This window comes from Somniosus microcephalus, chromosome 4, assembly GCF_052327205.1.
Source record: "Somniosus microcephalus isolate GS21.2 chromosome 4, FLI_Smic_1.0, whole genome shotgun sequence".
Classification (NCBI taxonomy): Eukaryota; Metazoa; Chordata; class Chondrichthyes; order Squaliformes; family Somniosidae; genus Somniosus; species Somniosus microcephalus.
This window is the reverse complement of record NC_140990.1, coordinates 180257583-180278605: the sequence shown is the minus strand read 5'-3', so window position 1 is coordinate 180278605 and position 21023 is coordinate 180257583. Positions and strand designations below refer to the sequence as shown.

At 41.9% G+C, this 21023-nt stretch overlaps 1 protein-coding gene across 5 annotated transcripts in view; it reads right to left on the bottom strand.

Annotated features, from left to right (window-relative positions):
• LOC147120040 (double-stranded RNA-specific editase 1-like) overlaps positions 1 to 21023 on the bottom strand; it is a 365909-nt gene that overhangs the window by 154603 nt on the left and 190283 nt on the right. For all 5 annotated transcript variants that reach the window (XM_085985544.1, XM_085985545.1, XM_085985548.1 and 2 more), the window contains one exon: positions 14649 to 14675. In XM_085985544.1, the coding sequence (XP_085841670.1) occupies positions 14649 to 14675 (27 nt within the window). The remainder of the gene's footprint in view (positions 1 to 14648; positions 14676 to 21023) is intronic.

Here is a 21023-nt window from a genome sequence, read left to right as displayed (position 1 = left end):
TTGAAATATTTCAATGAAGTATAGAAACAGGAAATCCACGTATGTACAAATTGGATATAAGCAAACTGTTTACCAAGCAAAACATTACTTCATGCTTCTGTTAAACTCAGTGTTGTTAAAAGCAAAAGGTGACATTATTCAAGATTAACAAAAACTATTTCTGTGACTGTGCTACGAACGGACCATATTCATCCCAGCTATGATTAGTGGTTCTGAATATTAGCCAGCACGGACTCCATTGAACTTCTTGATACATACTCGGGCAACATCAGCAAAAATTCTGTTAGTGCATCACACTATCTACATGGCTCATTAAATCACATTTGGGTAGGAGAAAAACAATTCGGAATGCAATCAGACTGTCAAAAATAAATGTATATAATGCCTCTGAATGCAAAGTGTTTTTGATATAGCACACAAAGCAAAAGTTACAAACATTTTTCTAGAGGTGGAAAAAGAGCATAAAGAGGTAAATACATGAGGGATATTCGTACTCAAAATTTGAACAATGTCCTATCTTGGTATTCACTACCAGTATGAAGTATACCCAGGTTATAAGCAGCTGAGGTGATACACACCGTAATACTCCCGCAAGGATACCCAGATCAGAGAAAGCACGAATTAGATCTAGGCTCTCTCTACTCAGCCAAAAAAAGCCCAAAACCTCAACCTTAAACAACAATGCGATGTTTCCATGTTTCCAAACCAGCCATTTTCATAGATACTTTTGTGCTAAGCACTAAACTTCACTAAATTTCTGTACAGCCCCATCCCTAGTTTTTTGGTATCATCAGCAAATTTAAACGCTTAAACAGTAATGCTCCCAACGACAGCACCTACCAAACCCGCGACCTCTACCACCTAGAAGGACAAAGGCAGCACCACCACCTCCAAATTCCCCTCCAAGTTACAAACCATCCCGACTTGGAACAATATTGCCGTTCCTTCATCGTCACTGGGTCAAAATCCTGGAACTCCCTCCCTAACAGCACTTTGGGAGTACCCTCACCACATGGACTGCAGCGGTTCACCACCACCTTCTCAAGAGCAATTAGGGATGGGCAACAAATGCTGGCCTTGCCAGCAATGCCCACATCCTGTGAATTAATTTTTTTAAACATTGATCCCTGGGGTATCCTACTCACTACTTCCCTGCCTCCAACTCATCTAGCAAGTACCCTTTGTTTTCTACCCATCAAACAATTTCTTAGCCATCTCAAAGATTTACCCTGGATCCCCACAACTTCGCAGTTTAACTACTAGCCTTTCATGTAAAACTTAGTCAAATCGCTTTTGGAAATCTAAGCACACCACATCGCAGAGTTTTCCACGGGCACTTGACTTGGCACTTCCTCAAATAAATCAAGGGGCTTTGTGAGGCAGGATCTTCCCCTTCTGAAGCGATTTTGCATGCAGTTTACAAGATTATCCTCAAGATTATTGTTAAATTTACTCCTGATAATCAATTTCATAATTATACACAGAATTGAAGTCTCTGTAGGTAGCATGTGGCTTAATTGTCATTGTTTTTAAATACAGGCACCACATTAGCCAGTTTCCAATGTACTGGTACCACTTCAATGTTTACTGCCTCCCTCATAATTATTATCAATGACTCACATACCTCCCTAGTATCACTCTGGGATCGTTTTTTTGTACAACGTGTAAGTTTTTGAAAAGAAATGTGCTGTCTATTTCTTCCAGTAAATACTTGATTAATTCTCTCAGCATCTGAAAACACATTGTGCACAATTCCCTTAAATAGTTGTAATAGATCTTCTGGGGTAGACTTCGGTTTGGACAGAATTTACCTTGATTTATATTTAGCTAGCCTATTTGAATGTTTCGAGTTTCAGGGTGCTACACTGCTCTCATCGTAAAATATACTGCAGGCAGGGTTTTTTTTTTAAAGAAAAGACCAAATAACACATCCTATCAAAGTTATTGTTTCACAGAAATTCCATCACTGCTTTGTATTTACAGTGGTAATGTACTTCAAACCCCACCAAAAATAGCACAAAAAGGAATTAAAAAATAAATTTCAAGAACCAAAAGTGATCTGACTTCAAGGTAGTTATCTTATACTTCATACATCACGCTAATATGCATCTCATTATTAATGACAAATATCAATGCCTGAAGGCTTGAAAGTGGACTGTCTGGTGCAGTTATCAATGTAAATAGTCTTTCACATCTTCAGTTGCAGAAACCTGTTACTTGGAACCTCATTTGTTACCTTGTAATAAAAACCACATGCTCCTTTGTGTTGCTTTATTTGCCTTCTAACATTGGTTATTCTGAAGTCTGATTTCTGAGGGCTGACAGCCTTATCAAATATTTTTCTGCCCTTTAATGAAGTGCCCAAGGCAATGCGCCAATTCATGTGGAAATATGCTTGAAATACATGGCTGTGTGTAGAGGGCACCACCAGCCCCTGGCAGAGATAAATCACTTACACCAGAATGTGATTAATAGCAGGCTGCTCCTCACGAACACAAACAAGCCAACAAACCAACGATATGCACAGATGCAGGTTGCCCAATTCATTAAGTTCGCAAATTTACAAAGTCTTTTCTTTCTCTAACATTTATTTTAATTTGGAAAATGTTTGTAAATGGCTCATACACAATTCCCATTTTCGAACTAATGTTAAAAAGAGAACAAGCAAATGACAGAGACATTTGCAAGCAGCTCCTGACTGGGCGATTAGGTGGCACATCGAAACATGCCTTCAGGGTGACAGACATATCTGCGAAAACGTTTATAAGTTGTATAGATCTGTTAGCCTGAGTGAGGATACAGTCACCACAAAGAGCTAACTGCAGTATGGAGTTGGGGGAAAAGGGGAAAGAGAAAAGAAAAAAGTATCTAACAAATGACTACTACAAATAGAGTGCTAAACTGAACGTATTTTAGCTGGGGCTTACAGCAGCAAGCTTTCAAATGCTCCTTTTGGGATTTTTATCAATTCCCCTTTGAATACCACACATCTCCTGGTGATACAATGGTTTACTGCGAGCTTCAAGAGTTCCAGTTTTGCAAAAAATTGAAGTCTATCATGTACATTTAAGCATAGCATTCATAATTCTTCAACTAAAGCTTAAGGCTATGGGTAAAATATCAATGTGTGAAGGGCCACCTATCATTTTTGGATTTCTCTGTCCTGAAATTACACAACTTCCCCCATTCTCACAAAGGTGCATGGTTCTGGCCTTGGTGATTAAGTCCTGAAGGGATATAGGTGAAACCACACAGGCTTTAAAAAAAATATCGTCATGTGCAAGGTATAGATATCTGTGTTAGTCATGGCACATACAAGGTCACATTGCACTTGCAAATACATAACATTTACTTACAAGGTCAGACAAATACAGATTTGCCAATAAATACATTTTATCAATATGAAGGAATCATGGTGTGCAGGGTTACACAGCATTTCCAATATACACAGATATTTGCATATAATCAAACAACACTGCATACACAGGTCTGGGGGAAGGTTGCAAAATCCAGAGTTTCTTGTAAAAAAAAGAGGAATAATTAACTTTTAAATAGTAATAATAGCAAAATGAAAAATATTTTACTTTTGTGTGGTAGGCCAATATAAAGCATTCATACAGGTATATTAAAATATACAAAATTCCAGTTTGAGGAAATCAGTCAGCTCCAGGTGCAGGTCCAAGGAGAAGAAGAATAGGAACTGTTATTTGTGCAGGACAGCTTCATTAAAAAAGTAAAAGATGAATATTTTACTGAAGGCATTGAATCCTTGCTGAGATACAGTTCTACAGCCTGTGTTTTAGTCCATCTAGATGTTTAGCCAATGCGAGAATATTCTAGGAATACACCTTTAAAAGGAGCCCTCGTCCCTATGTTAGGATATTATAAGTCTCTTTGATTCCAGAACAGCAGTATAACCTAGCAGTAAAAGTGCAAATAGTTAGCCCTGGTCCTGCTACCTCCCATTCACGTCATGTAAAAGGTCACGTTTTGATTTGTAAGAAGTATGGGTTTAATTAAAGATAGTACCTTTTGCTAGGAGCACAAGTAGCAAAAGCTTGGAGAGGAAATCCAAAATGTACCACCACATTTCAGGGACCACTGCATCCTAGTTACAGGGATCTCTACTACATGCTGGGCTTTCTCCCAACACTTCAAACTTGCAAAACGGTAACTCCCATAGACAGACCCGTGTCTCTTCTACACTGAAATGTACACCTTTATGCTTGGCATCAATGGAATAGTATGTCATAAGATTAACAATTTCCCTTTTATGACATTATTACACCCAAAACTGCCCACCACATTCTACGGTCCATTCGGAAAGACAGTAAATATATCAGGCCAAAAAAGTCAAACTTATTTCAAACGAGATAATTACACAGAAACAGAAGACGCTCCGCAAGAAATTCATGGTTCAATGTTTTACTTACCCAATAATTGAAGTGTTACAAAAATAAAGAGCACCAAATATTTGTAGTTTTATCCACAACCTTTTAACAGGGTCAGTGATGAGTGATTAACCCTAAAGAGCCTTTTCTTATCTGCCACTGGAAATGGGAAGTCAAAACATCGAATTGCACTCCTTAGGGAAACCCTACATCTCTTACCTAATTATCTGGAATTCAAAAGGCAGGTTTCCTCTGAAGGTCAAATCCATTCTTCAGAATGGTCAGGCAGTTAAAATTATTACAGGTGTTAATCTCCAGACAGTTGCTTTCCTTTTAAAATGTCCTCCAGTTCAAGCTTAACATTGCCAAGAAAACAAGTCATTGCTTGCTACAATTAACTGGTGAATATAGGCAATTTCACCACTTGAGAGCTGGCTAAGATAAACCATCCCCCACATTAATGTGGAAATCTCGACAGTTTTATACATTGGCTTTCTTCCCCACCTCCCAAGACAAAGAAATTACTGCTAGCATGTAATTTCAATTCACATTATGTAATATTAAAAATGATACAGCATAGAAACGTTTCTGTTTTGACACACAGATGAAGCTTTGCTTCCACCATACTCATTATTGTTCACATTTCTGGGACCACAAAAATGTTGCATCTGTCTTCAAGCTTCGCATTGGCTTTACCCATCATCATATGGCCCAGTCAGAAAGAGATCACATGCTTCTGTAGGTCGAGAAATTTCTGTTTGAAATGTACATTTATTTTGTTTGTTCCAGGTATTACTGCATTGTCGGTTAGTAAACGGATAAGAAATCAAGCTCATGAGCAGAAGCAATACAACAGAAGACCAGCAGCATTAAAAAGACCTATGATTCCATAAGTATCAAGAACTTGTCAAATCACCAATCTAGTTAACTGAAAAATCACAACGTTAAACCAACTGTGTGAGGCATATGAGCAAGATGGTTATTTCACAGCCTTAAAACAAATATTTCAGGATAAAACCATATAATATCCCATCCTCAAGTATTCATTCAAAACAAACGGATAGCAGCTAGTCCACTGATAGCAGCTGCCAATTTTGCATTGGTATGAGGCTGGGCTATTGAAATATTTTTGGAATTTATCTTCAGTTTCAGCATCCCCATTGCTCACTGTTTTCTGTGGCGAGGCCAGGAACTAAAACAAAGCACTGAAGCATCATAATTCACCACCCAGCTTCAAAACAAACTGTGAAGAGACCAGCTCCAATCACCGCGAGTGCGGTGGCGTTGAGTGGAGCAAGAGTTTGGTAAGTGGGAGAGTTCGGGCAAGTGGGAGGCGAGGGGGTGTTTTTGCTCTGTTTTATTCCCTACTCCCAGGCTTAGACAGCACTATGGAAGTGGAGCAGCAAGACGAATCAACCTAACAGGCACCACAGACAGCATTCAAAAGGGAGGTTGGTGATCAGCTGGTTGGCAGGTTCTCTTCCTTCTCTTTTATACCTTTAAGTTGGTAAGTCCTATTAAATAGTGGTGTGATATTATCATCTATATCCGGGCAGAGGGTCTTCATAACTAATAATAAGAAATTTAATTAATTACATAGAATGGAGCAGGTGCTGTTTTACTGTTGCGAAATGTGGGAGCCGGTGGACCCCATTGAGGCTCACGGTGATTACATTTGCGGCAAGTGTTTGCTGCTAGAGGAACTCCGGCTCCGTATTGAGGTGCTCGAGACCGAGCTTCAGACACTGCGACACATCAGGGAGGGGGGAAAGTACCTGGACTCTATGTTTCATGAGGTAGTCACACCTATGAAATTAATTAATTCAGATGTAGTCCGTGGTCAGGGACAGGACGGTGTGACTATGAGTGAGGCAGGTACGGGGATCCAGGAGGTAGTGTTGAAGGAGCCGCAGCCCTTGCTCTTGCCAAACAGGTTCGAGGTTCTTACTCCCTGTCAGGGCGGGAGCGGGGACTGCAGGGAGGATGAGCAACCTGGTCACAGCACCGTGGAACAGGGGGCCATTCAAGTGGGGGGAGTAAAAAGAAATGTTGTAGTGGTAGGGGACAGTATTATTAGGGGGATAGATAGGGTTCTCTGCAGTCGAGAGCAGGAGTCCCGAAGGCTGTGTTGCCTGCCCGGTGCCAGGGTTAAGGACATCTCTTCTGGGCTGGAAAGAAACTTGGAGTGGGAGGGGGAGGATCCCGTTGTCGTGGTCCATGTTGGTACAAATGACGGTAGGGCAGCACGGTGGCATAGTGGTTAGCACTGTTGCCTCACAGCACCAGGGACCCGGGTTCGAATCAGGCCTCAGCTGACTGTCTGTGTGGAGTTTGCACATTCTCCCCGTGTTTGCGTGGGTTTCCTCCGGGTGCTCCGGTTTCCTCCCACAGTCCAAAGATGTGCGGGTTAGGTTGATTGGCTATGATAAATTGACCCTTAATGTTAGGGGGATTTAATACGTGGGGTTACGGGGATAGGGTGGGATATGTGTTGGTGTAGGGGTTACGGGGATTGGGTGGGATATGTGTCGGTGCAGGCTCGATGGGCCGAAATGGCCTCTATCTGCACTGTGGGGTTTCTGTGATTTGATTTCTGTGAAATGACGTAGATAGGACAAGGAAGAAGGTTCTGTTAAAGGAGTATGAGCAGCTCGGGGTCAAATTAAAAAACAGAACCTCAAGGGTAATAATCTCTGGATTATTACCTGAGCCACGAGCGAATTTGGCTAGGATAAATAAAATTAGAGAGTTAAATGCGTGGCTCAAAGACTCGTGTGGGAAAAATGGGTTTTGCTTCTTGGGACACTGGCACCAGTACTGGGACAGGAGGGAGCTGTTCCGTTGGGACGGCCAGTGCTGGGACTAGAATCCTGGCGAATCATATAACTAGGGCTGTAGAGAGGGCTTTAAACTAATTAGTGGGGGGGAGGTTTCTAGAGAGCAAATAATAAAAATGACAACGGAGAAGGTCATAGCCTTAGGTAGCAGTGGGGGAATTAAAAACCAGAGCGTGTCAGGAAGGGACAGAAGGTGTGGAGTAAAAGGTAAAGTAGTAAAAGGGGAAAAAGCAGGAACTAAGTGTCACAAACCTTATTTGAAAGTTCTTTATCTGAATGCATGTAGCATTCGTAACAAAATGGACGAGTTAACGGCACAAATAGCTACATATGGGTATGATCTTGTGGCCATTACAGAAACATGGCTGCAGGGTGACCATGACTGGGAATTAAACATACCAGGTTAGTTAACAATCAGGAAGGACAGGCAGGAAGGAAGGGGAGGTGGGGTGGCTATGTTAATAAAGGAAGGAATCACTGTAATACAGAGAAATGATATTGGGTCAAAGGATCAGGATACTGAAACAGTTTGGGTGGAGATACGGAATAAGAAGGGGAAAAAACACTAGTGGGCGTAGTCTATAGGCCTCCGAACAGTTGCAACTCTGTTGGACGGAGTATTAATCAGGAAATAGTTGAGGCTTGTAATAAGGGAACAGCTATAATTATGGGGGATTTTAACTATCATATTAACTGGACAAATCAAATTGGGCAGGGCAGCCTTAAGGATGAGTTCATTGAGTGTATTGGGGATGGGTTTCTTGAGCAGTATGTAACTGAAGCGGCCAGGGGGCAAGCAACCTTAGATTTGGTCCTGTGTAATGAGACAGGATTAATTAAAAATGTCCTAGTAAAGGATCCCCTTGGAATGAGTGACCATAACATGGTTGAATTCCATATTCAATTAGAGGGTGAGAGGGTTGGATCTCAAACAAGCGTGCTGAGCTTGAATAAAGGAGACTATGAAGGTATGAGAGCGGAATTGAGTAGAGTGGACTGGGAAAATAGATTAAAGGGTAAGACGGTACATGATCAGTGGTGTACATTTAAGGAGTTATTTTACAACTTCCAAAAAATATATATTCCACTGAGGAAAAAAGGGTGTAAAAGAAAAGATAGCCATCCGTGGCTAAGTAAAGTAATTAAGGATAGTATCCGACTAAAAACAAGGGCATAAGGTAGCCAAATCTAGTGGGAGGATAGAAGATTGGGAAGTCTTTAAAAGACAGCAAAAAATAACTAAAAGATTGATTAAGAAAGGGAAGATAGATTATGAAAGTAAATTAGCAAAAAATATAAAAACAGATAGCAAGAGTTTCTATAGTTATATAAAAAGAAAAAGGGTGGCTAAAGTAAATGTTGGTCCCTTAGAGGATGAGACTGGGAAATTAATGGTGGGAAACATGGAGATGGCAAAAACGCTGAACAAATATTTTATATCAGTCTTTATGGTAGAGGACACTAAGAATATCCCAACACTGGACAAAAAGGGGACTCTAGGGGGGGAGGAGCTAAATACGATTAAAATCACTAAGGAAGTGGTACTCGGTGAAATAATGGGACTCAAGGCAGATAAATCCCCTGGACCTGATGGCTTACATCCTAGGGTCTTGAGGGAAGTGGCGGTAGGGATTGTGGATGCATTGGTAATAATTTCCCAAAACTCCCTGGACTCAGCAAAGGTCCCGGCAGATTGGAAAACTGCTAATGTAACACCCTTATTTAAAAAGGGTAGTAGGCAGAAGGCTGGAAACTATAGACCTGTTAGCCTAACATCTATGGTTGGTAAAATTTTAGAGTCCATTATTAAGGAGACAGTAATGGGATATTTGGATAAACATAATTTAATAGGACAAAGTCAGCATGGTTTTATGAAGGGGAAGTCATGCTTGACAAATTTGCTTGAGTTCTTTGAGGAAGTAACATACAGGGTGGATAAAGGGGAACCAGTGGACATAGTGTATTTAGACTTCCAAAAGACATTTGACAAGGTGCCACACAAAAGATTATTGCTCAAGATAAAAAAATCACAGGATTGGGGGTAATATTCTGGCGTGGGTGGAGGATTGGCTATCTAACAGAAAGCAGAGAGTTGGGATAAATGATTCATTCTCAGACTGGCAATCAGTAACTAGTGGTGTTCCGCAGGGGTCAGTGCTGGGTCCCCAACTCTTTACAATCTATATTAACGATTTGGAGGAGGGGACCGAGTGTAACATATCAAAGTTTGCAGAGGATACAAAGATGGGAGGGAAAGTAGTGAGTGAGGAGGACATAAAAAAACCTGCAAAGGGACATAGACAGGCTAAGTAAGGGGGCAGAGAATTGGCAGATGGAATACAATACTGGAAAGTGTGAGGTTATGCACTTTGGCAGGAAAAATCATAGAGCAAGTTATTATCTTAATGGCAAGAAACTGGAAAGTACTGTAGTACAAAGGGATCTGGGGGTCCTGGTGCAAGAAACTCAAAAAGTTAGTATGCAGGTGCAGCAAGTGATCAAGAAGGCCAATGGAATGTTGGCTTTTATTGCTAGGGGGATAGAATATAAAAACAGGGAGGTATTGCTGCAGTTGTACAAGGTATTGGTGAGACCGCACCTGGAATACTGCATACAGTTTTGGTGTCCATACTTAAGAAAAGACATACTTGCTCTCGAGTCTGTACAAAGAAGGTTCACTCGGTTAATCCCGGGGATGAGGGGGTGGACATTTGAGGAGAGGTTGAGTAGATTGGGACTCTACTCATTGGAGTTCAGAAGAATGAGAGGCGATCTTATTGAAACATATAAGATTGTGAAGGGGCTTGATCGGGTGGATGCGGTGAGGATGTTCCCAATGGTGGGTGAAACTAGAACTAGGGGGCATAATCTTAGAATAAGGGGCTGCTCTTTCAAAACTGAGATGAGGAGAAACTTCTTCACTCAGAGGGTAGTAGGTCTGTGGAATTTGCTGCCCCAGAAAGCTGTGGAAGCTACATCATTAAATAAATTTAAAACAGAAATAGACAGTTTCCTAGAAGTAAAGGGAATTAGGGGTTACGGGGAGCGGGCAGGAAATTGGACATGAGTCTAGGTTCGGAATGGTCATGGCCCTGTGGGTAGCGGAGCAGGCCCAGTGGCCGTGTAGCCTGGTCCTGCTCCTACTTCTTGTGTTCTAATTCTGTGTTAGATTTCAGGAGGTGGTTCTATTCACAGGGGTTAGTGGAGACATCGAACAGGCTGCCAGCTAGGTGTTCTTCAAGAGTAAATTGGGCCTGTTCCTGGCTGGGGTGGAGATCACCTTTTACAGAAGGTAAGTACTGTAGGAAATACAGGGACGGAATGATCTCCTGGACGAGTTTCGATCGCCTAGATGGGTCGGAGAGGAATTTCCCAGATTTTTTCTCCCAAATTGGCCATTGGGTTTTTTAATCTGGTTTTTCGCCTCTCCCGGGAGATCACATGGGTTCGGGTGGGATGGAGAGTGATAGTAGATTTGAGGTTAGGATCAGATCAGCCATGATCTTATTGAATGGTGGAGCAGGCTCGAGGGGCCGATTGGCCTACTCCTGCTCCTATTTCTTATGTTCTTATGTTCTTATGTTATAAAGTCAGCTACTGTGTGTTCAAAAATCAACATTTTCCCTTCCAAAAAAAAATGATTGGAGGCTCGGAGAAATACTTGAGGATACAGCCTTGCAAAGTCTTAAGCCATTGCTTTCATTCAATGGCAATTTTACTGTCAACAATTAACTCCTTCACTCAAAAGGGTAATACTGGCCGTCATGTATAGCAGCTGAATATCTTTAGCACGAACGCGCCCGCTAGAAGGGGTGGGGGGACTGTACTTGCTGACTGCGGAGAACATTAACAACATTTTACAGTGAAAGCTTGAGGCAGCATTCGAGTGATGGCCCAGGTGCCAATGATTACAACACTCAGCAGGTTTTAACGCTGTAGGTCTGGCACTTCTGTGTGGCCATCCACTTCTTAGTGTGAATATATCCAATTGAAAGGTTATCACTTCAAGGACATGCAATGTGACTTGACAGCTGGTGGGGCCTGACCATCAATTGCTCATGTGGTGGCATCAATTTCCTAGCCTTAGCACTAAATCGCTCCCAGCATCTTTCTGTTCTACCATCTTATGAACCTACAATACAAATAAAACTACAACTGCACAACACGTGCTAGCCTGCTGTGTGCTGAACTTCATTTTGTAATAACACCTTCCTGTAGGTCCTAACTGTTGTAATGCTTTTATAAAATAAACTTCAGAAAAAATTTACTGAAAGAACATCTGTTGGGATGAATTCAAAAGCCATTTCTGACTCACATATCAGGGCTTGAATGAAGGCAAGCCAGAATACTAACTGCTGTCTGTTCAGAAAGTGCAGACCCCACAACTGCCACTGAAAAAGCTGCAGGTTGGACATTCATGTAAAAACTTGATATTCCTTAATCTGTGGCTCCGAGATATCATTCACTTTGAAGGTTGCACCTGTGTGTCTCCTCTGAAGTCCAAGGTGTCTTTCTCTCAACTCCAATGTCAAGCCTTGGGTCTTGATCTTGCCCAAATACATAATAATCCCCCTCCTACTGCAACGATATTTGACCATTTGCACAGCTTTAAATGTTGACAACAGCAGTGTGCCCTCCCAAAATAGGATTCCTAATTTACTTTGAATGATGGGCAGTTTTGTGCCGAGACTCAAAACCTACTTGGAACCCAGCTGAGATGGCAAAGCACATTTTATTTCAACACCGCTGACAAGACTACTTCCATCTGGTCAAATGGAAAAAAAATTCTAATTCACTGTATGACCCAATCTTTATTTCTTCTTTGCACTCCTCCAATTTTCCCTCTTATCCCTCTCCTCTCCCCTCTTGCAGGCAGTGACTCGTCTTAGGGTCCAACAGCCCTCCAGTACATAACAAAGCATCCATTTATGTACGAGAATGGATGGACAATAAGTATTGGCAGGCTATTTTTCCAAGTGAGCCATCATAGCCAAGAGCAAGACTATTGTCACACATACATTTGTAGCCGTAATCAGTGAAAAGCTGCAGTGTCGATGATTTTTCCTATCCGCGGACTAGGAACACTAAAACCTACTGTAACGCACCCCCTGATTTGTAACACATGTCCTAACTGAGATTGGTCATTTTGGAACAGACCACTTGGGACTTTCTTGGTCTACATCCATCACAATCGTACCACGCAGCTTATTTACCAATGAGCCTTTAGAATGCTATGTTTTTAAACTGTATTCTTTTACATTCCCCTTCTTCCTTACTCAATCTTTAAATAATTACCTTGAAATCCTTCTACATGCCAAGCATGGATGGCAAGTGTAATAGAAATGTTGATTTTGTCAATTTTAACAACGATGTCAGAGCACTGTCTTAGCTGTGATTTGCAAAGTAAAAGCATCCCTCAGTCCTTCAATGGCAGGATCGGAGATGCAGAAGTTCCAGGATGTCTCAGTTTGTAAGCTGGCACTGAAAGTAATGCTGTTGCAAACACAATCAGCATAACTAAAAAAGAGATGCTTCCCAGAAGGTAGATTTAAGTTGGCGAATTAAAACTTAAAAAGATACAAAATGAAATGGGGAGGGAGCTGTCCACCCAGTATGGTAAACCTTTTACTGTACCAGGTTTGAATTTGCAAATTCAGACCATGGGATAAGTGCATGTGTGTATCTACATGCTCAGCTGAAGAGCAGATCAATGCACTCTTAAGGTACTCCTTGTATTTTGTAACTAACATAAGTCAAAGACTGAAGTCTGTTCTGCCTTGTGAGGCTCATCCGTCTAATAATCTTAGCATCTACTTGTTTTTTTTCAATACCCCTAATGATTTAGTCATTACTCCCCTGCTGGGCAAATTCTAAAATCATTTATCACTGAATAAAGACAATTCCACATCAGTTCTGAATTTCTTTCTCCAATTTCATAACACTTATTCAGGACTCCAAGGCTAGTACCTTCTCCAACAATCATCACCTTCATTGTTGCTAAAACCCACTGGCTCCTGCGCCCTCACGAATTGACTTCAAGATCCTTGTCCTCATTTAAAAATTCTTTGACAGCTCTGCTCCAACAGATTAGCCTGACATTCTCCTCTCATACATTTCCAGACACTTTAACACTGGATTATTGCTCACTGCCCCATTGAGGCCCACTACACTCGTATCCCCAGGTTGTCTCCCAAAACCACTTGCCTTCCACTCTTCACACTCATCCACCTTCAAAAGGTCCATAAAAAGCCTCCCCTGTGACTGTCTTTGGCCCTCCCCTTCTGTGTTTTCTTTTTCCCATTCCCCCAGAACTCAGTGTCCACTTTTGTGTCATCCAGTTCTATTTTCCTAGCTTACCATCCTGTGATAGAACAGTGAGATCCTCATCCACCAGATCAGGCAGATAACACCTTGGAATAACTTCTCATCTGAACGGTGCCTCAAGCAGTGCACTACCCCTCAGCACGAAGGTGTCAGTACCAGGAAATGAGCTCAAAAATCAACAATTGTCTTTCTCACATAATAGAATGTCATACTGCTTTCCAAAGTGGGGAACTATTCAAGATACAAAACAAATTGGGATTACTGGTGCAGCTCACAACATGGTATTTTAGTAAAATCATAAAGGGCCAGTAATTCCTGTCCCAACGCGTGAGTACGGTTGGGGTACTCACGCGTCTGGCCGGAGGAAATGCCGGTTTTCAGCATGCACAGCGCATGCGGGGAAAACCGGCATTTCCTGCCCTCTGAACGAAGGGGTTCAGAGGCAGAACGCGCGCGACTGCACAGGCAGCACGTGCGCAGTAAAATTCCTTTTTTCTCTCTCAAAGTTGCGCGCGTGTAAAGGCCTCCAGTCTTTACGCGTGGAAAAACAAGACGTAAGTATTTAGTTTTTCAGGTAAGTGGGCTGTTAGTACAATGTAGAATTTTTTTTTTCCCCACAGGTTGGTTATTTTTAAACAATTTACAGGATGGTATGGTTAGTTTTAGACCCTATTTTTTTTTTCAAAAAATTGATTAATTGTTTAAAACATTCAGTGGGATGTTTTTCAAAATTTTATTTAAAGTTGAAGTAGTGTTTTGGCAGCCCATACTTTTCATGAGTTTGACAGCTCTTACTGTCAAACTCATGAATGAGTTTCCCCTCCCCTGATTGGCTGCACAGTGCTCACCTGATCCCAGCCAGCACATCGCACTAACTACGCCGCTGGATCAGGTTAGCACAGCGCGCCGACAGCTGAACCGGGCCTGTGAAAGGAAATGCGAGCAGGCCCAGGCTTCAGATGTCGGCGCGCAGGGTGAGTGCAGATCGGGGGCTTGCACGCGCGGCAAGCCCCCGATCTAATTTCAGGGCCAATAATTATCTAGAAAAATCAAGACATAAAACAGCAAAGATTTAATTAATTTATGCAGCACATACCTTCAGCCATGGATTTGCTATGGGTTCCTAAAGAAAAAGTTAAGAAAAGAACAGTTAGCTTTCAATGTACAAGCAGAAAAACAAGAATATGTCAATCCCATTGTTGCTTAAAACCTGAGCAGCACTACCGATTATTTTTTTTAAATGGTGATTGTATTATAGAATCATAGAAACTTACAGCACAGGAGGCCACCATTCGGCCCATCGTGCCTGTACTGGCTCTTTGAAAGAGCAGTTGTGCTTAGTCCCCACACCCCCAATTTTTGTCCTTAACCCTGCAAGTTCCACATCAAGTGCCTGTCCAACTCCCCTTTAAAATTATTTATGGAATCAGCTTCCACCATCTTTTCAGGTAGAGCGTTCCAGATCCCAAGAACCAAGTGAAAAAAATTTGCCTCATCTTCCCTTCAGATCTTTCGCCAATGATTTTGAATCTATGACCTCTAGTTATTGACCCACTCGCCAGAGGGAATAGTTTTTCTCTATCTGCTTTATCAAAACCTCTTATCATCTTGAAAACCTCGATTAGGTCAACTCTTAACCTTCTCTGTTCCATGGAGAACAGTCCTAACTTTTCCAACCTCTCCTCATAACGGAAGTCCCTCATCCCTGGTAACATCCTGGTAAACCTCCTCTGTACCCTTTCTAAGGCCTTGACATCTTTCCTGAAGTGTGGTGCCCAGCATTGTCCACAATACTCCAGCTGAGGCCTAACCAGTGAGTTATAACATTCTAGCAAGATCTCTTTGCTTTTATATTCTATTTCTCTATGTATACTTTGGTGATCTTAAGGACTGCATAATAACATGGTTTTACTATAATAAACATTGCAGTTGTCATTTAAGTGTATGGCTCTACATATAAATCAATACACACAAGATTTTAAACAAAGGACCAAGTCACAAACATTTTTTTAGACCCAGGAATAGTCTCAGCCAGGATAGGTAATGTGATCTGATTTTTAGTTCACTTATGAGAAAGAGAATAGGTTTATTCGCTCTAGGTTATCCTCCCTCATAGAACAGAACACAGTTTATAGCAAGTATCTAACAACTTGAAACATTCAACTGAAAAGTTGAGAATTTTATATTAATAAGCTACAGTGTTCAATTTGTAAGCACTAAATTTACACTTTGCTATATTATTTATTTTGCTTCATTCAAAATGATTGGATTAAGCTTTAACCACTGATTTAAAAATGTTTATTTTACGAAAGAATAACAACAGGTAGGATCAATTACTTATACACTAGCAGATCTCATGAGGAGTTGGAAGATACACTGTTTTGCAATGATAGGATGGTTTATGTTATGTGGGGGATAACATTAGTGCCACTGACTTAGCGATTGAACAAATACAATTTAGTTTTTATTACATTGGCATTCTGGTACTTTGGAGAACGAATTCCCCGAGTCTATCTATTGTTCACTGAATATTGCAAATGAGCTGTCTTTTATTTTATATTTAGCAGTGAGAGGTGGTGAGGGAGGGGGGTTCTAGTTGCACTGGGGAGACAGTTCTGGGCTTTGCTAGCACTAGCTGACAAGAGCAAAACTGTGGTGGGGGTTCTGGAGTTCTGCACCAGGTTATGGTTCTGTAGTCTGACACCACTATAGAGAGAGAGAATCCGAGGTTTGGTCAGGGGTGGAATGTGGGGCTCAGCTCACTGCTGGAATGATAGTGTCTTATCAGCAATGAGAGGATGGCAAGGGCATGGGCCTGACAGCACTGGTTTATACATTTCTGACATCTCTGCAAACACTGAATTCAGTGTTTTGTGATTGGATTCTGGACATGGGTCTATCTCATAAGTTGTCATACATCTGTCATGCATTATAATTAATACAGGTGAACCTTCCTCTTTTTCCAAGAGCTTTCAAAATTCAATTCAACTGAAAAGTACTCTGAATACAATGAAGAAAAATAGTCTCTCAACTTGATATTCTTTGATGCAAAAATGAGTGGCTTGTATTTTGACATTTAGTGAAGGATCTACTCAAATTTGTCACCTAGTTTGTACGCAAATCATTTTCAAAAACACAGAAATTGCAACACTTATCCACTCTACGGAGGGGAATAATGTGTACAAGTTGAAGACAAACAAAAGCTGCAATAGGTGTGCAATCAGTAGTCGATCATCTTTGAAGTGGGCCTTCTGCTCTCTCACACCCACCCCTTCTCGGTTTTAAAAGTAGTACAGGCAGATCAGTCCCAGTTACTGTAGGGGTAAGTACATTAGCTGTGATTAATACTTACGTTTGCAAATGATTAACTAACAATTCTCAAAAAATGCCAATGCAGACATATACTGAAAATATCCAAATATAAGGTGATATCTCTCAAAGTTGCGCATTGGTTAAGACTGTTCTTGGTATAATTAACAAGAGGGTTAATTAAACAGATAAATGCAACAAAGTTTTTTTTTTAAGGAACATAGAAATGAGCAGCACCCTGCAAGTTAGCCAGGTACCTACCTGATAACACCATACAGAATTCTAGATGTTCTCATTGCCACCCACCAAGCCTCTTAAGTTACAAACTCCCACCACATTGACACCATGCTAAGTTGACAACTCTCAAACATTTACAGACCTTTTAGAAATATATAGCATCTTGGCTTCACTGGGAAGCAACTGGTAAATTGGATATGTAACTTTCTCAAAGTGCGCAATCATAACCCAATGATAATTGAATTAGTCTTCTCAACATCTGTGAAGAACTTCTCAGGAAAATGTGCTCAGTCATTCTGTTTCCAATCACCTGGTAGGTGTCATCAAAAGTGATAATATTTCTCCCAAGTCATGTCTTTTTTAAGGGAGCATGAAACTTCAGTTGTCCTCATTTCTTGGGACATGTAGCATCTTAAGTAACCTGCTCTAGGCCTTCACAAAGTTGATTTGATTTAATTTAATTTGAATTAATTAAAGGGTAAGTCATGGCAGCACAGCTCGGTCCCGTGGCATGCTCCTCCTGCACTATGTGGGAAATCAGGGACACTTCTTGTGTCCCTGACGACCATGTGTGCGGGAAGTGTATCCAGCTGCAGCTACTGACAGGCCGCATTGCGGCTCTGTAGCTGCGAATGGATACATACTGGAGCATCCGCGATGCCGAGGACATTGTGGATAGCACGTTTAGGGAGTTGGTCACACCGCAGGTAAAGGCTGCACAGGCAGGAAGGGAATGGGTGACCACCAGGCAGAGTAGTAGGCGCAGGCAGGTAGTGCAGGAGTCCCCTGTGGCCATCCCCCTTTCAAACAGATATACCACTTTGGATATTGTTGAGGGAGATGGTTTATCAGGGGAAAGCAGCAGCAGCCAACTTCCTGGCATCATGGGTGGTCCTGCTGCACAGGACGGGAGGAAAAAGAGCGGGAGAACTATAGTGATAGGGGATTCTATTGTAAGGGGAATAGATAGGCGTTTCTGCGGCCGCAAACGAGACTCAGGATGGTATGTTGCCTCCCTGGTGCAAGGGTCAAGGATGTCTCCGGGCGGCTGCAGGGCATTCTGGAGGGGGAGGGTGAACAGCCAGTTGTCGTGGTGCATATAGGTACCAACGATATAGGTAAAAAATGGGATGAGGTCCTAAAAGCTGAATATCAAGAGTTACGAGGTAAATTAAAAAAATAGGACCTCAAAGGTAGTAATCTCAGGATTGCTACCAGTGCCACGTGCTAGTCAGAGTAGAAATAGAAGGATATTTCAGATGAATACGTGGCTAGAGGAATGGTGCAAGGGGGAGGGATTCAAATTCCTGGGACATTGGAACTGGTCCTGGGGGAGGTGGGACCAGTACAAACTGGACGGTTTGCACCTGCACAGGACCGGGACCGATGTCCTTGGGGGAGTGTTTGCTAGTGCTGTTGGGGAGGGTTTAAACTAAAATGGCAGGGGGTTGGGAACCTGTGCAGGGAGACAGAGGAAAGGGAAGCAAGGATAGAAACAAAAGACAGGAAGGAGAAAAGCAAAAGTGGAAGGCAGAGAAATCAAGGGTGTAAATCAAACAGGGCTACAGTACATAATAATTCTAAAAGGACTAAGAGTGTTAAAAAATCAAGCCTGAAGGCTGTGTGTCTTAATGCGAGGAGCATTCATAATAAGGTGGATGAATTAGCTGCGTAAATAGATGTAAACGTATATGATATAATTGGGATTACGGAGACATGGCTCCAGGGTGACCAAGACTGGGAATTCAACATCCAGGAGTATTCAATATTCAGGAAGGACAGGAAAAAAAGAAAAGGAGGTGGGGTAGCATTGCTGGTTAAAGAGGAGATTAACACAATAGTAAGGAAGGATATTAGCTCTGATGATGTGGAATCTGTATAGGCAGAGCTGAGAAATACGAAGGGGCAGAAAACGTTAGTGGGAGTTGTATACAGACCCCCAAACAGTAATGCTGAGGTTGGGGATGGCATTAAATGGGAAATTAGAGATGAGTGCAATGTGGGCACAGCAGTTATCATGGGTGACTTTAATCTACATATAGATTGGGCTAACCAAATTAGTAACAATACTGTGGAGGAGGAATTCCTCGAGTGTATATGGGATGGTTTCCTGGACCAATATGTCGAGGAACCAACTAGAAACCAGGCCATCTTAGACTGGGTATTATGTAATGAGAAAGGATTAATTAGCAATCTTGTTGTGCCAGGCCCCTTGGGGGAGGAGCGATCATAATATGATAGAATTCTTCATTAAGATGGAGAGTGAAGTAGTTGATTCAGAGACTAGGGTCCTGAATTTAAATAAAGGAAACTACGATGGTATGAGGCATGAGTTGGTTAGGATGGATTGGGGAACGTTACTTAAAGGGTCGACGGTGGATAGGCAATGACAAACATTTAAAGATCGCATGGATGAACTACAGAATTTGTTCATCCCTGTTTGGCATAAAAATAAAACAAAAAAGGTGACTCAACCGTGGCTAACAAGGGAAATTAGGGATAGCATAAGATGCAAGTAGAGGACATATAATTTGGCCAAAAAAAGCAGCAATCCTGAGGATTGGGAGCAGTTTAGGATTCAGCAAAGGAGGACAAAGGGATTAATTAAGAGGGTAAGCTTGCAGGGAACATAAAAACTGACTGTAAAAGCTTCTATAGATATGTGAAGAGAAAAAGATTGGTGAAGTCAAGCGTAGGTCCCTTGCAGTCAGAATCAGGGGAATTTATAATGGGGAACAAAGAAATGGCTGACCAATTAAATACATACTTTGGTTCTGTCTTCACAAAGGAGGACACAAATAACCTCCCAGCGATGTCAGGGAACATAGGGTCCAATGAGAGGGAGGAATTGAATGAAATCAGTATTTGTAGGGAAATGGCGTTAGGGAAATTGACGGGATTGAAGGCCGATAAAACCCCAGGGCCTGATAATCTACATCCTAGGGTACTTAAGGAAGTGGCCCTAGAAATAGTAGATGCATTGCTGGTCATCTGCCAAAATTCTATAGACTCGAACAGTTCCCATGGATTGGAGGATAGCTAATGTAACCCCACTATTTAAAAAGGGTGGTAGAGAGAAAACGGGGAATTATAGACCCGTAAGCCTGACATCGGTAGTGGGGAAAATGCTAGAGTCCATTATAAAAGATGTAATAGCAGAGCACTTGGAAAACAGTGACAGGATCAGATAAAGTCAACATGGATTTACAAAAGGTAAATCATGCTTGACTAATCTACTGGAATTTTTTGAGGATGTAACTGGTAGAATAGATAAGGGAGAACCAGTGGGTGTGGTGTATTTGGACTTTCAGAAGGCTTTCGATAAGGTCCCGCATAAGAGATTAGCGTGCAAAGTTAAAGCACATGGGATTGGGGGTAAGGCACTGTCTTGGATAGAGAACTGGTTGGCAGACAGGAAGCAAAGAGTTGGAATAAACGGGTCATTTTCTGAGTGGCAGGCAGTGACTAGTGGGGTACCGCAGGGATCAGTGCTAGGACCCCAGCTATTCACAATATAAATGAACTAGACGAGGGAACTAGATGTAATATCTCCAAGTTTGCAGACGACACAAAGCTGGGTGGGCATGTGTGCTGTGAGGAGGATGCAGAGAAACTCCAGTATGATTTGGACAGGTTGGGTGATTGGGCAGATGCATGGCAAATGCAGTATAATGTGGATAAATGCGAGGTTATCCACTTCGGTGGCAAAAACAGGAAGACAGATTATTACCTGAACGGCAATAGATTGGGAAAAGGGGAAGTGCAACGAGACCTGAGTGTCCTTGTCCACCAGTCGCTGAAGGTAAGCATGCAGGTGGTTAAGAAGGCAAATGGTATGTTGGCCTTCATAGCGAGAGGATTCGAGTACAGGAGCAAGGATGTCTTGCTGCAGTTGTACAGGGCCTTGGTGAGACCACACCTTGAG